General features: G+C 40.1%; 1 protein-coding gene across 1 annotated transcript in view; it reads right to left on the bottom strand.

Annotated features, from left to right (window-relative positions):
* tafa5a (TAFA chemokine like family member 5a) overlaps positions 1–16,007 on the bottom strand; it is a 138,948-nt gene that overhangs the window by 43,820 nt on the left and 79,121 nt on the right. The window contains exon 2 of the mRNA XM_062444218.1: positions 5,753–5,902. Within this exon, the coding sequence (XP_062300202.1) occupies positions 5,753–5,902 (150 nt within the window). The remainder of the gene's footprint in view (positions 1–5,752; positions 5,903–16,007) is intronic.

The following is a 16,007-nucleotide window of genomic DNA, read 5'->3' as shown; positions in this document are numbered from 1 at the left end:
CCCTCTAACACTTTATTCTTTTACCTAATTCACAAAGAAAATATAAAATAGATTTCTTCCTTCCAGAAGTTCTCTTTTTATTTGATATCCTTTCATTTTATTTACCTATACAATCACGGGTGCCATCATCAGTGCAGCAGATAATGTATTTACTACAGTATTGCCTACAGTATACAATCAGTCAGTTGCAGCTATCTGAAATGGTATTGTTTTCTTATTTTGCTCAAAATATCATATATTGTTGTGTCTTTTTTGTTTTGCTTCCTGCTTCTATTCCAAATAACTGTAGTTGCCTCAATAGAAGTTATTTGGTCAATGGATTTCCCAGAATCACAGGCAACAGGACGCTGATGGATGATTCACCATGGATTCATACCTCAAATAATACAGCACAGACATTGGCTCATTCTACAACAAATTGAAGCCAAATTGAAAAAAAAAAAAAAAAAAGATCTATTATTTGGAGACAATTGCACTTGTGCTCACAAATTCATTTCTGATATAAGGAAAAACAAAACCACCGATTTTAGCACAGGATACTAACATTATAAGGCAATGGATCATATATGTAAGAAGAGGAAAATGCAATTAAACTGCAAATGAAAATGATATAATTCTTCTGGGGTGGATTTTGTTTTGCTTTGTTAGCAGCACTAAGTTATAAATGAGAGATTGCTGCAAATGAAACAACGGCGCCAGTGCGAATAAGAAAAGACAGGATGCAAAAGAGACACACTGGGAGAGTGGTGTGTCCTGGGTGTAATCGGTATATAAAAAGCGCTGTGTGATTTGTGTCTCGCTCCAAACCAGCACACCCAAGGAGAAGCAACCCACCTCAGGCTGCAGTCCCCATCTGCCTGCCCTCTCCTCCTCCTCTCTCTTTGACAAGGCCACAGCCCGTGGTCATCAGTCTTCAGTCTGCGCTATACATGTGTGTATGTGAAATAGAAACTGAGAAAAAAAAGGGCCAAAAGAAAGAGAAAATAGAAGAGGAGCATTACAAATTCACCGCTGGACCATCTTTTCCAGTCCTGGTCCCTCTGGACAGGGCTGCGGTACCGGCTAGCTTGCTAACTGGCTGCCGGAGCCGACATGACATGTTTCCCCCACAGACCGTGGCCCCTCCTTTCCTCCCTGGATCAAATCAAACCAGTGGGCTGATGCAGTATGATTGGAGCTCTGGTACTGTCTAATAGCCGAGAGACTGAGCCTGACGCATACTGTTGTCTCTATCACTGCCTGATTCACTGAAACAATTCCTCATATGTAAGCTACCCAGGGATGTGCGTCTCGCAGGATGAGGATAATTTTTTATAGCTTGCAATGCAGCTTTGCGGATATGACAACACAAATCATGCGTTAATCTATCATTCTATTTCACACATAAATGAGCATGCACACACTGGTTTTTTCAATGTAATTCACAGTATTATCTACAGGCCTCTAAAAAATGGTCACCTATGTGGCCTTTATCAATGTCAGCATCAAAGCAAAAAGGGACCAGAAACAAACACAATGACCTCCGGTAGGGTCTCCCCCCGCTGAGCTATCACTCTCACCGCCACAACCACAGTGACCCTCAACAAGGGCCTCTAAATCTCTGGAGCTGCTCTGTCATTCTTCCCAGCGACATGAGGAGGCAACTCGATGTTTCTCGCTAATAGTCTCTCTTTCGGTCTCTCAACCTCCTAATAAGAATCAATATCAGCTCTCTTAAAAGTCATCAAGCACAGAGGTAAAAAGGCTCAAGAGCATGAAATTGCAGATGGGGAGAGGGTGTACTTATGCAACGCTGGGCTGGGATACAGGCCTAAAATTGATAGAGCCATCAATGACATACAGTAAAGAGAGAGAAAGAGAGAAAAAAAAAGACGAGAGCGAAAGTGTTGGTGAGAGGGAAAGGAAGAAAAAAGCAAAGAGGAAAAAAGAGAGAGGGTCAGAAAGAGACAGCGTTTTGTGCCGCAGAGATGCGATTCTTAAAGGTTTTGTCTTCTTTTTTTCCGAGCTAGTCTCCTTATGGACTCGCGCATCAAACAGCGCGGCTACGGAAGGCTTATCATGTTGGCGGCTTATCTCCCATTTTCACCTCCTCAAGGCAATAAACACACATGGAGCAACTGGGAGACGGGAAATGCACAACAACAAAGAATGACTTCAGGATCAACACCGCTATACAGCTAGGTCTCTCTGTTTTCATTACCCCACACTTCCCTGGAAGCCATGTGAGACTGTTGATGGAGCTATGGATTATCCTGCATGCATGGGATGACCAATGTGAACAGGGTCTGAAGCATGAAGGACACAGATCGTGTCAGCCAAGGCAAAGGCATATTACAACAGAGTGCAGACCTCAAGGACTCAAGTAGATTAAAACTGATTGAAATCCCATTTGCGGCGTTTGGGGTCTTTTATGTCAGCTCAGTTTCTCACTCACTCTCTCTCTCTCTTTCAGTGTCCCCAAAGTGAGCATAGCCCGAGTATGACTAAACAAATAAGATTGCATTTATGGAGACAAGCATCTCAGATTTGCATGGCAATAATATTGAGCTCTGGGATTTTGTAATATGAACAGCAATAAAGGTGTATGTGGGATTGTTTGGATAGGATGAAATATGACAATATGGCAGGAAATGGTGAATTACAACCTTAGAGACAAAATATTCAAACACAGATGAGCCTCTGTGTAAATTCATGTACATTATATGCATGTTTTGAATATAAAAACCAAACGTTAACTAAACCTTGATAACCATCTTATAGAACAACAATGTATACAGTGACAATTTCACCTTGGAAATGTTAATATATAGAGTCAGGAGCATCATGCAGTCAATTGTCTTTGAGAGGACATTGTGCATCAGACCAAATTGTTACCAGTAGTTATTTTATTCTGCGTCTATGTTTATGAGTAACTATCTAGAACTACAAGTGAATGACTCTTAACACTATATTGTATTTAACATTAATGTTAAACAAGAAATGTTAGCTGAGGGCTAACGTTATCTGGTTAGCTAACCAGTACTGTTAATTATTTAATGTTAAGAAAAGAACTCTCACACACATAGATACTGTTTTTTCTGGAACTATTTAGCTGTACTTATCTCAAATATTTGAATGGGCACAACATCTCTGTATACAGTATATTTATTCATTTCCATTTTCACTTATGTCCCAACTTGAACTTATTTGGAATGAGTTGTGTATTAGAGGTTAATTTCCAATTAGAAAATTAAAAAATGTAAAAAAGAAAAATAATAATAGAGTAGATTTTAAATTACTTCTGATCATCTAACAAATTCTCAGTGCTTGTAGGACCGAAATACTCTCTCTAATCTCTGACTGTCGTTTACCGTATGAGCCCTCCTCAGCCTCTCAGGTCCTGTAAAAGCAGTCTGCTTACTGCTCCCAGAGTTCAAATTAACACAGAGTAGCAGAATTTTGTTGCTATGCGAAATGAAGATGGGACAAACTTCCAGACAATATAAGACTTACTCCAACTTGAACTAGCTTTAAATCTGGTTTAAAAGCTTTAATATTCCTCATCTTTAACTAAACCTTATGCACTTATTATTGTCCACTTATTATTGTCGACCTCTTACCCACATCTTTACATTTTGTATTATTTCTCAGTCTTTACTTGTTCATTTCTTTTGGTTTGTATTGTCATGCTTTAGGCCTGAAATGAAGTGTACTTTGACATGCTACTGTGTAGGAAATGTTCTCTACAAAATGTATTTTATTCTGCAGTCTCAATTTTTATTTTACTGTCTTTTAATATTCCCCATGAATTAGGATTTTCTTTTTTCAAGGTCCAGTAGTTGGTTGTAGTATGAACCACTTCAACTGTCGTCCAGCTGCTCAGGTCTTTAAAAAGCCAGCTGATAAGCCTAAGCTCTCTTCAGAAAAAGAGAGTACCAAGCCTACGCAAAATGCCACCGTGCCTCATGAAGCCCACATTGTGACAAATACCTCCAGATATTATCTGAGGACTGCGGATTTATGCAACATCCTTATTCACCGGCACAAAAGGCATGCGTAGGGAGAGCAAAGTGACTCCACAGTGCAGATGCACATGCGGTCATTTCTACCAGATCAGATTTCTTTATAGGACTCAGGCAAATCACAAAAATGTCAGTACGAAGCCTTTTTTGGGCATATTCTCAGCCAGGGGAAAATAATGAATTTGAAGAAAGGTCAACTCTCCAATGTCAGCATTCATCTCTGCCTGCCACACAAACTGGTATAACCTTCTGACCACACAGCGCAAAGCCGTCATCTCCTATGATCAGAAGGTGGAACCAGTCACACAGCGTACTGAGGGTAGAGAATTCCTCCAATCAGAGATGCGACTGTGAAGACTCCTCGAGCTGCACAGTTGAATCACAGGCAAAACAAGACAACAAAAGGTACAGTTCACTGCAGGTCTTTCCCGACAACAGAGAGGTTTATTCTACCGTCACCTGCTCATATAAGCTCCCCTCTCTCCCCAAGCGAGAGACCACATTATGTGACTCAGACTCAGAGATGGGCACAGTAAGAGGCACTAGGATGACAATGAAGATGTCATAAGAAGATGTAAGAAAACCTAAAGTCACACCGTCATTCAACCCCATCTAAAGACTGCTAGAGCCTCAGATTTCTTGAATCAAATTTCCTTGGGCTGTCACGGTGACTAGAGAAATATCAGTGCTCAAGGGGAGAAAAAGGGTAAGTTTCTTTACCATTAGATATATGTGAGGAAGCCATGGCAACTTCTATAGACCTCTTACTCCCCACTGTGTACTAATTACACCACTATTTTTTACTATTTTAACCCTCTCACTTCTTTCTTACATATTGTCGCTGTCGTGTGAAAACACAAATCTCCAGATTTGGTGACTTTTAATTTTTCAATAAAACATAAGAAGTAAGTGTTTCCTTATGGGTTCCCTTTTATATAGGAAAAGTCATCTTTGCACTTGTAGTTATATAGGAGTATAAGTGATGAATTCAACTAAAGAAATCTTCTTTTACACACTGTAAAAAATCATGTCAAATTTAATGAATAGCTCAGTTTTAATACTTTATCTACCTGACCAAAAATTCAATTTACTTATTTAAATGTATTACAATTAACTACTGACTGTGCTGAATCAGATTTTTTTGCTTTCTAGATTTTGAATGACTAAACAAATCTCTAATAGTATTTATTTTTAATGTAATTGCTCTAATATTGTCTCTTTATTATGAAAATGTGGGTCAGAAGTCATAATTATATTAACAAAATAATAAAATGAAGAAAGCTAATAGTACAAAACACACCCCAATTGCACTGCAACAGGCACTATTCCACAAATAGTGTCACTATTCCATGAAATATAAGCCCATCTGGTAGTGGGGGATTTAGAAACCCCCTTGCAGCCACTTTTTAAAATGATTCAACTGTAAATTGGTTCAGTGCAGGATTTTCTAACATCACAAAGATAGCCCTGTGATCCACTTTGCTCCACATTGTAGGGTTATCCACCTTAAGCCCCTACTTAAAAACAGCCAAACCTTAACTGCCCTGACTGATGATGTGATTCAATGCTTGGAAATGCTTGAATTTAACAAGAGCACACTTAGTTTTCTTGATACGCTTCAAGACCAACAGGATTCAGTATAAATCTCAGACATGCCTCAGGAAAAACATGCGCATGTTTGAGTAATTTTCACTGAAGTGGCCCCTTAAAGAAAGCAAGCTAAGCCGGGATCGCCCTGCCCTTGCTCTTACCGTCCACACAAGCGGGTCTGGCTCTTGTAGTTCCAGCGATCTGGCCCTTCTTACAGGCGCAGCGGGCCGTCTGCCTGGCGATGGTCCGCCGTGGTTGGCTGCTGTCCCTGTCCAGCGTCACAATCTCACATGTCCCCGCTGCCAGCTGGCCTGAAAATGACATTGCACCACAGGATGCGAGGTCAGAGAGATGAAATCATAAACAGGGCAAAATAAAAATGTTCAGTCATGTAACTCTTGTTATTTTTCATAATCCTTTGTAGCTGAATTGGCAGGGCATGGCACTAACATTACCGAGTTCGAGGGATTGCGTCTCACTGGAATGACTCACACAAGTGCATGTATTTGTGTCGGTTTGCAAGACTTAGATTTGTAGATGTAACACATTTGCAGGGAAATTCATTCAATTTTTGAAACTCTAAAACAAAAATCCAGACAGCGTATCTGTTGTAAGCAAGAGTATATAGTAATATTGGGAGAGACGTGTTTCTTAATCTTTGACAGGCAAGATCTTGAACCTTGAACAGCTTCAGTGGAACCACAGGAGCCAACAGGGGAACAACGCAGCTCAGAGATGTAATGACATGTGTGAAGGGATTTTAAAAGACAATAGTTAAGAAATTACTTTTAAATTCTAGCTGCCTAAAGCCTACCCACATGCTATTTCCCATTAAGGGGCCACATCCTATCAGCACACCTCTTTGAAGGTAATGTAACCATTAGTTACGAATGAAGCGCATGAATACTGATGAACTTTGTAATTGCTGCCAAGCCCCCCCCAATCTTACACACACATCCTCCATGTATTCAATCAGGTGACCTTTGGCCCTGTAGCTGGGCCCTTACTGCTTGCAAATTAACCTTTGTCTGTGTGTGGAGACCCTCGGGTGCCATCCTGGAGAGGCTTATCAGGATCTAATTGTGATTGGCAAGAGGATGGAAGTTGTGATTAAATCTGGACTTGAGTCCCGAACACTTGGGTGGCTGGCTTAATGAACTGAGCTGCGAGGGGTCACACCCAGGGTAATGGGGATCTATCAGGATTCATCCACACCCTGGTACCTGTGGTGGCCATGGCCTCAGACGGAGAAAATGTTTGTGTGCATACTGTATGCAGCTTGTTCTATCATTTTTCATATGCTATTTTAAAAGTGTGTTTGTACAGTAGGTGTATACATGGCCTTATTTGCCATCATGTATCTTCTAAGGCAAAACTTCAGTAACACATATACATATTCATGTTGGCCTTCCAGTCTCCTCAAACATCTCAAAAAGCTTACATGCTTGTGTGAAAAACAACAACATATAATTATTCTATGTGTATTTTGTTTGTGGTTGAAATTACTTGAATTATTATTGTTTTTACTTAATTTTATTCAACTGTCTTGTTTGCCATTTTAACCTCATGGCTCTTGGGAATGCAATGTCGGTCAGCCCAGACAATGAATCCTACTGACTCCGTTGATCACCTGACTTTTCCTTCAGTGCTACCATGACATATGTTGTTCCGGTGAAATGAATTGGCTCGACAACGTTTGGATGGATTGCCACAAAATTCAGCTCAGACATTCCTGACTCCCTCAGGATGAAATATAATGACTTTGGTGATCCCATAATGTTTCCTTTAGCAAATGGAAATAAAATGAAACTCTTAGTAGCAAATGACTGCAAACACACATACTTAAACTTGACACACTTAAATGAAGATGCCTATCATTAAATCACCTAATTCTACCCCAGACCAATCTAAACCTACCTTAGATGCTTATCATGCTTAATTTTCCATTGTATTTTACTTTATCACACCTTTGTTATTGTCCTATAATTGTGACTTTTTTTTCAATTACAAGTAAATCAAGATGTCGTCACAAGGTTGAAGAGTGTTTACCTTTACCCAACTCTACCTTTACTGCAGTGTGACTACTCTATAGCCGGCAACCATACATTACTGGATGTATGTATGTATTTATAAATACAAACCTACACAGAAACTGGGAGGAGTGATTACCAATGTGAAGAAAGACGTCTTTACACAATTATTTTGCTTAAAAATGCATTTTTTCTTGCACTCTGGAGATCAAGAACAAAACCCCCCACACCCCTCAACCTCCACCACATTCTTACTCAGCTATCTTCCTCTTCCTCCATCCTCCACTCGCTGATTTCTCCTTCGTGCCTTCTCACTTAACTCCCTCCTCCCTCTTGCATCTCCTTTGTTTTCTCCTGGATGATGGCAGATAATGACTTGTCATGTAAACTCCTGTGTGTGTGTGTATGTGGATGTTTTCATGTGTACGTGCACTTACTTCCTGCTCCCTATCCCACCCATCTCTGCAGAGCCTCTACTTGATGCCTCCTTCCTGCTCTCTCTCTCTTTTGTCAGTTCCTTCTCCTTTGGAACTCTTTCATTGCAAGAAGCTGAACAGACTGTTTGGATTTCTTACGTAATCACGTGGATCGCTCTAGCACTGAGGTACAGTACTATATGTGAAGTCAACAAGCTCAAAGACTGTGGCAAATTTGACGTCGCAATTCTCTGTTGTTCTTCTTTCTTGAGTCGATGGAGCTCATTAATTGCCTACATTGCATCAAACAGGGGCATTGCTTTTACTGTCCTAGCTGTAGCTGCCGGGAAACTGCATGAATTAAATTTTCATGTTGTTGTCTTGCCATCTATATTCTTCTCTATACAGCCGCACTGAATTCTTTATGGTAATGATAAAGAATTTTCTAATTTTAAACCCAGTATAAAAATAAAATAATTGGCTCTGCCTTATAAAGTATTCCAATTGCAACGTATGGATGTGCTACTATTGTGCATATAACTCTGTGACAAAGATAGGCTTCTGGAAAATTCTTCACATTTAAGTTTAATCTTATACCACTGTGGAAGACACATGGCAAACCATATAGTATAAACGTCATAATACTTCCAAAGCTGAAATATCTCTACTTTCAGTGTAAAGCTACCATTCATGTCCAAATGAACTGCATTTTGTTAATGAGCTGGAACAACTCATATTGTAGAGTATCAAAGTCATGATAATTCAGCAAGGTTGAAAATAAACCATCCAGTGTTTGCCGGGACATTTCACTCACAACCATCAATGTCAACCTCACTGTGGCGTTGGAGGACATTCCAACGGCTTACCAAAGTCATTTATAATCAATCATCTGGAAACCATTAATATCTGCACAAAATTTAGTACCAGTGTGTTGTGTACATATTGAGATAGTTCACCAAATGAGTGAACATTTTGACCTATTTGTGGCAGTACAGGAAAAGTGAGTGGGCCACTAAAATCAGAGGGCTTCATTTTCTGCACATCATAAATGTATGTGCCAAATTTTATGGCAATCCATCAAATAGTTGTTGAGATATTTCAGTCTGGACTAAAGTGGTAGACAGACTTACTGACACTACAATGGCTAAAAAGTAAGTGCTAAATAAGTATTACTGTTTTGACCCTGAAGGAGAAGTTTATCTAGCCTTGAGTCTCCACAGAGAAAAAACATATTGTGCCCTTAATAGTTGAGTGTGACTCTCAAGTCAGTGAGATGACAGAGACACCACACAGTAGAGAACCACAGAAGAGAATCCGTGTTTTGAACAAGTCGGTTTAAGCTGTAAGCAGTTGTGTTTACAATGTTTCCAAATATTGTGTGAGGGAACATGCTGGTCTCAGTCCCTCAATAAAGTCGGTGTCGACTTCATTCCTTCCTTTCTAAAACAAATTGCTCCAAGCATCCCCGTGGCTCTGCCTCCAGAGCGCACTACCAGGGATACCACATACATTGCCACAGTAAAGTAAAACCGCATGAAACTAAACAAACAAAGCAAATAATGAACCGTACCAAACCTCCCCAGCACAAGAAGGTATTCCTCTTTCTATTGGCCTTAAGGGATTTCTGCAGAAAAGGTTAGAAAACATAAGAGGATTCACCACTCCAACACAGTAGACTGAAGAATGAAACAACTACCCATGCGGTTAAAAATATGACTCCTGCAGTTTAATGCAGGATTAAAATTACATACTATTTTTCGCTAAGAATTGTTGTACATGCAAAGATGCGAGATGCAGTCCAATCTCTTCAGAAATTGGACTGTGAAGAGAGGAAACAGTAAGCCTGTTTCCTGGAATAGCCTCATGAATAGAGGGAAAAATCTAAAACTGGCAGGTGTTCTCAGAAACGAACCCAAAGCTTGTACCAGTGGCGCTATGATTTATCATCACCCTTATCAGCTTCTGTTGTCGAGCAGTTGTCAGCTTGGCCAGCCAAATGGCTGATTAAAATGTATGTGTGGCCACCCTAGAGTGAAATGAAAGCTCTGACTGTGGCAGAAGATGGATTCATGTGGCAGAGTGTACGGTTTAATACAACGTAATGTTATTGACATGCTCCTATGCTTTATTATTTCTCCCCCCGCTCCTAAGCACATTACAATTGCTCTGCCATACACGGCCATTTGACAAATGTCCTGCACAGCTACAATGTGCGGAGACATGACAGTTCCCCCCCCCCTCGCCCTTTCTAATCCTTGCGTCTTTTGCCCAGATGTCTGAGAGCATGTTTTTTTTTAAAGGCCTCTTTTTCATTCATTTTTTAAAAAATATTCTTGTTTTTTTTCCTGCTCAAGAGATCCAACTACAACTAAAAGCTACCTCCTATAGTCTCAATCTGCTGAATCAAATGCTTAGATATTTATAAAAATGTGTGGTTTAGGCTTGGTAGGAGGGGTAGGTATAGTTTTTTTGTCCTTTGAAAATCTGCAGTGTTCTGGAGTCATGCTGGGATTGCACACTGTGCCGCACAAGAAATAGCTCTTTCCAAAGTATTTCAGAGTGTCCTTCTAAATTCGACACAAAAATGCATTCTGCCATGGAAAACTTTAAGATTACTGAGGATGCTGAAGTGTTGTCTTATGAAAATTAGTTTTAATTAGCCATCATTTTGGCAGTGACACTTGTGGCGGCATACATAGGCAAAATAAGCACCCACAACTAAAAAAATAGTTATGAAATGTTTGCTGATAGTAAATTAATACCACAGCTCACAGATTCTAAGCAATATAAGGGATGTCTTTTACTTTGAGAGACAGCTGCTTTCAGTTCACACTGGCTGTGTAATTTTGGCCACTTGTGATTTAGTTTAAAGTGATTTATTTTTATAGTAGTTGTTTCATGTTTTCCTAATTTACCTCAAGCTGTTTTTTGGCCTCATCTTTGCAGTTTTCAAAGGGATTGTACATGCATTTGGTCGATAAATCATTACTTTTTTCCTTACAGAACCCAGTAACCTCTGATATGATCACTGGTGTAATGCATCTGAAGAACAAGATGCTGCTTAGTTGTGTAACAAGTCAAGCAGCTGACACTTTCTGAAACAGAGACAGGAACTATAACTACAAGCCTCTAGGTCTTTAACAAATATTTTTCACTGACAAAATTAGTCTTCTACCATACGACTGTATTTAAAAAAAAAGTGGTGATGAAAGCATAACAAAACAGGTGAGTTTTTTCTTGGAAATCACTTATAAAATCTTCATTTCTGAAAATATTTATCATAGGGCTGACTGTGGACAATTTAATAACAAGACTAAAGTTGAAAATCTGTGTTAGCAGTCCATGGGGGCCATGCTTCTCCGTCCACTCAGCCACACCACTGTGGTTTGAACCAACAGCCACTGACATCGGCACTGTGATCTCGCTAGCAAGGATAAAATGCTGTGTAAGGGGAAGAACGTTAAATGCTGAAATATAACATATTGATTTGTGAATTAAGCAAACAATGTTGTCATAGTGTCTAGAAGGAGCCAAACTGCTCGTGTGTGTGTTGCTCTGAGGCAATGTGAATTATAGGGATGCCAACACATGGACATGCTCTTTTCTAAACATCAAAACCATGCATGTAATGGCTAAAGCCTTGGTAACAAAAAAATTCTTTTCCACATATTCTCCACTTAACCCAAAAACACTACATGGCAGCTTGATGTAGTTGGAAACTAGCATCACATCTGTTCTGCTGGAGAGGACACAGTGTGTGACTGTGTGTGTGTCTGTGTGTGTGTGTGTGTGTGTGTGTGTGTGTGTGTGTGTGTGTGTGTGTGTGTGTGTGTGTGTACATGTTAGACATTGCCAGACTAAAATGCTATATCACTCCAGCACGCTACAGCTGTTCGGAATGAGAGAGGGAGAGTCCGGCGCCAAGTCTGCAAGTCTGAAATCCCATTTTGGATCCAAATGCTGCATTAGTAGAACCTTGATGTCATCCCTCTACCCTGAGGCCTGGCAGGCTAGTTTTTAAATGAATCCTTTTAACAAGCCTAATCAGAGGCTGGAGGAGCCAGCTGAACAGCATGTGGTGTATCGGGAAGGAGAGCAGAGCAGATGAAATTACAGCTTTAGGTAAAAGAGCCGCGTTAGATTATGTACGGCCTGAGTGGAATCTCCAAAATGACCTACACTCGAACAGAAGGAGTACGAGGTGCAGAAACAATGAAACATCTGCCTCCTTGTGTAATGGTAGCTAATGGGTACAGTGCTGAGCAGTGAGTAAACTTCACCTGACACCTTAAGAGATGTGCTGCCGACAGACACAAGCACCAATGGGGCTCCTTGCTAGTGTTCCAACCTCCGATGTCCGAGGTGGTCAATTTAAACAAAGCCACTGAAGAAGAAAAAAAAGCTACCCAGATACTGTTCCACCATTTTGTATCATGTACTGTAGTAGATTGCTGCTCGAAAGAACTGAACTCCTTGTGACATCCATTTTCATCTCCAACACTGATCAAGTGACCGAAAACTCATCATAAAGCTAGCCTTGAAATTATTAATACCCTGCCTATGCTGCCATGAGCCATGAGAGAAAGTTCTGGAGACAATTCTCATTGGGAGCACTCTCTCATCATGATGAGGGGAAAGAGAGAGAACTGCGGTCTGGTCGATCTATTTTGGGTGAAGCAAGTGCATCTGAGCGCCTTTCTTGCTTTTGGAGCCACTCTGAAAAGTGATTTGATTTTCCTTTTCTGCCCCTTTTTCCCTAAAATGCTTGGGCAAGCAGCAGGCACACAGGAACACTATCACACACACACACACACACACACACACACACACACACACACACACACACACACACACACACACACACACACACACACTGCAACATAAACAAGTGCAGTTATACAACTTTAAAGGCACAAATGCAGCATATATATGCCAAATATAACCACGAGATAGGTCTCAGTCTATCTCCCTTTGTGTCGTACACACACACACACATTAGCTAAGTGAATGTTGCCATGCAACCACAGTTACAACTAAACTTATGAAAGCTGTCCTTTCTGCTTCCTACACCTTTTATGGAAATGCTTTGCTCGGGGCATTTTTGCTGATCTCAAAAATTAACATTTTAAAGCACAAGATGATACCATAGCTTCTCTATCCCTGAGTTCATTACTTCAAACCTATGGCTCACTACTGTAGAAAGTGGTGGATGAGTTTATTAATTTTTAGACATGAATAGGGATAGAAAATAGCACTGAAACAATTCGGCCATTGGCAGACAATTAACATGCTTTGTTGTTTTATAATTATTGCAACTTATACGTTCTTATTTTAGACTGTTGGACAGACAGGCATTTTAAATAGATTACTTTGGACTCTGAGAATCAATTTGTTTCCTTTTACTATTTTCTGCCATTTTAGAGACTCAACAATTTATAGATTTATTGCTAAAAGAATCTAAATCAATCAATAGTAGCTGCCCAAGATAAAACACCACACCATCTTACTGAGGATAATCAGATCACTGCATTCAGAGTACAAAGGCTATGAGACACTTTCTTGTCAACTAATGTATCGCTTTTGTCGCTACTACATTGACTTCTGATTACAATGAATTCAACTCAGCCCCTGTGTAGTTTAATAGTGTTTTCATAATGAAGCAAGTCCCCTTTTTTTCTCCTACTATGACCTTGTGTAAAGCATGCGAAGAATGGTGTTTTCCCATGAGACGCCCTCTTTTCCCCAGCGTTAGTGTTTTAGAATAATGAACTCTGCTTAATAACAGGGTGTTGGCGTGAAACAATGAATGATCATCAATTAAAACGGTGCGAGAAAAGGGAAAACAAATGACCCCTGGTAACCCTTGGTAACACATGAAAGCTTGTGCACAAAAAAACACACATGCATACCAGCGCCACTTCACTACTGCAATTAAGCACATATTCCTCCCCCGGAGGATACATCACAACAGGGCAATGATGATAAGGTGAAGTCCCTTAACCCCCCCTGTTGTGTCTGTTTCACGTTAATTAATTCTGTGTTTCCGGTTCAAAATCACCAACTCGTTATAGCTGATAATAAATCCATAATAATACATATATTACCACCTAATGTTGTGATAGATCTTTTTTATCAAAGATCTTGTGAACATTAGAAATGTTGAACTTCTATTTGCTATTTATGGCCTGCAGACTTGAACTCATTCAACTGGTTTGGTTGTCTCTTGGTCTGGATCTGTGTTGTCTTCAATTTCTGACACTTCCTCCTATAAAACATCTTCACTGTCAGTTTCCTGGCCTCTCTCCTCATCATCATGATCAAAAACACGATCAAGAGCGTCAAATACTCTACATCCTTTGGTCATTGTGCTGACACAGAGTGAATGAGCAAGGCCTCAAAAAAATCTTGATATACTAGAGCTGTGAGAAAAGTTTATTTTTTTTTTTATGAAGTAATGTTGTTGCTAAAAACAATGTGATTATTTGTGACAATTGCAAACAGGTATAGTTCCCCTCAGGGAAATAAGATTCTGTTTGTGGAAAGGTTCCCATGGGGGTTGCCATGGAAAACAAGGAGGGGAGTGAGGTGTGTGTGTGTGTGTGTGTGTGTGTGTGTGTGTGTGTGTGTGTGTGTGTGTAACCCTAACCCTAACCCTTAAACATACATGCACGTGGGGGTCTGGTAGAGGAAATGTGTCCGTCTGATTAATTCAATTTTATACACTTATTTTAGTCTAACTCATGCATTTAATTTCACCAGGAACACCAAAATAAAACACCCAAAATGTTGTGAAAATGATCTACATTTATTTTGCATGTTCAGATGCCCTGTGTAGACAAAATCATGGCACCTTCTGACAGTCAAGTTAAATAAACTACATTTTTCAGACTGAAAACTTGTAAATCGGTAAAATTCGACTGGAACACAACAGGAGGGTTAAATGTTGCTATCATTTTGCAGACTAAAGACCCCTGAGTGAGTGTGTGAAACTCCAATCATTTCTCTCCTCCTGCACCCTTGGGGGACAGAATCAAGGTTTGTCAGACAGTGTAAGGCAGGGCCGACTGGGCTTGAATGTGTGAAAATCTATAATAAAGCATCAGCAAGTGTGTGTAGGTGTGTTTGAGCTGCACATGCATGTGTGGGAGTAGCGTTAGCATAACTGCTGTTGCCATTCTACTTTCAAAACTTGCTTTCTTTGTATTTGCTCTTTATTTTTCTCAAAAAACGGTTCTTTCCGGATTTTTCTCCATCTCCAATTTTCCCTCTTAGACACAAACACACACACAGAGAGGCACTCAATGGGGCGGTGGGGGGGCATTCACAATTCACAGCTACTCTTGCTTTTCTTCAGCAAAATATCAGCTAAACAAAACATTATTTGAGGAGGTAAAATAAAAGGGTTTGCTCGTTTTTGTTGGAATATTTTGGATTCTGTAAAAAAAAAGAAAAAGAAAAAAAGACTGGAATATTTTTGAACGTGACATGAAGAAGAATGTGGAGCTGCAGTGATGGCCATGAGGAAACACAACCAGCCTCACATATTTCACAGTCACCAACACAGAGAGAGTAATGGATTCATGTTCCTGCGTTGGGGTCTTACAGAGGCTCTGTAGCTCTGCTGGAGGCACTGCCAGAGGTGCTCGTCTTGAAAAATGTAACGGCAGCTTGTGGCTACGAGGTCTACAGAGATAGCACATGGAGACCACAATAACTGTGAATGGTCATCCTGAGCTACTTGTGTATTCTCCTACATGTTCCCCTTGCTGGCAGAGAGTGTCGACACTGGAAATAAAATATATGCATGTGTCATAGCAAAGCCAATTCCAGTGCAAACGTTCTCCTGGCTGTGACCATTGCTCTCAGCTACAGTATGAAGTTAATAAACTAATATAGACTAAATTATTTCATCATTTCACAGCATGGCCTTATAACATATAATGAGGTTTAATATCAGGAAGTGAGATCCA

This window comes from Scomber scombrus, chromosome 22 (assembly GCF_963691925.1).
Source record: "Scomber scombrus chromosome 22, fScoSco1.1, whole genome shotgun sequence".
NCBI classification, from domain to species: domain Eukaryota; kingdom Metazoa; phylum Chordata; class Actinopteri; order Scombriformes; family Scombridae; genus Scomber; species Scomber scombrus.
This window is presented reverse-complemented; position numbering and strand designations above follow the sequence as displayed.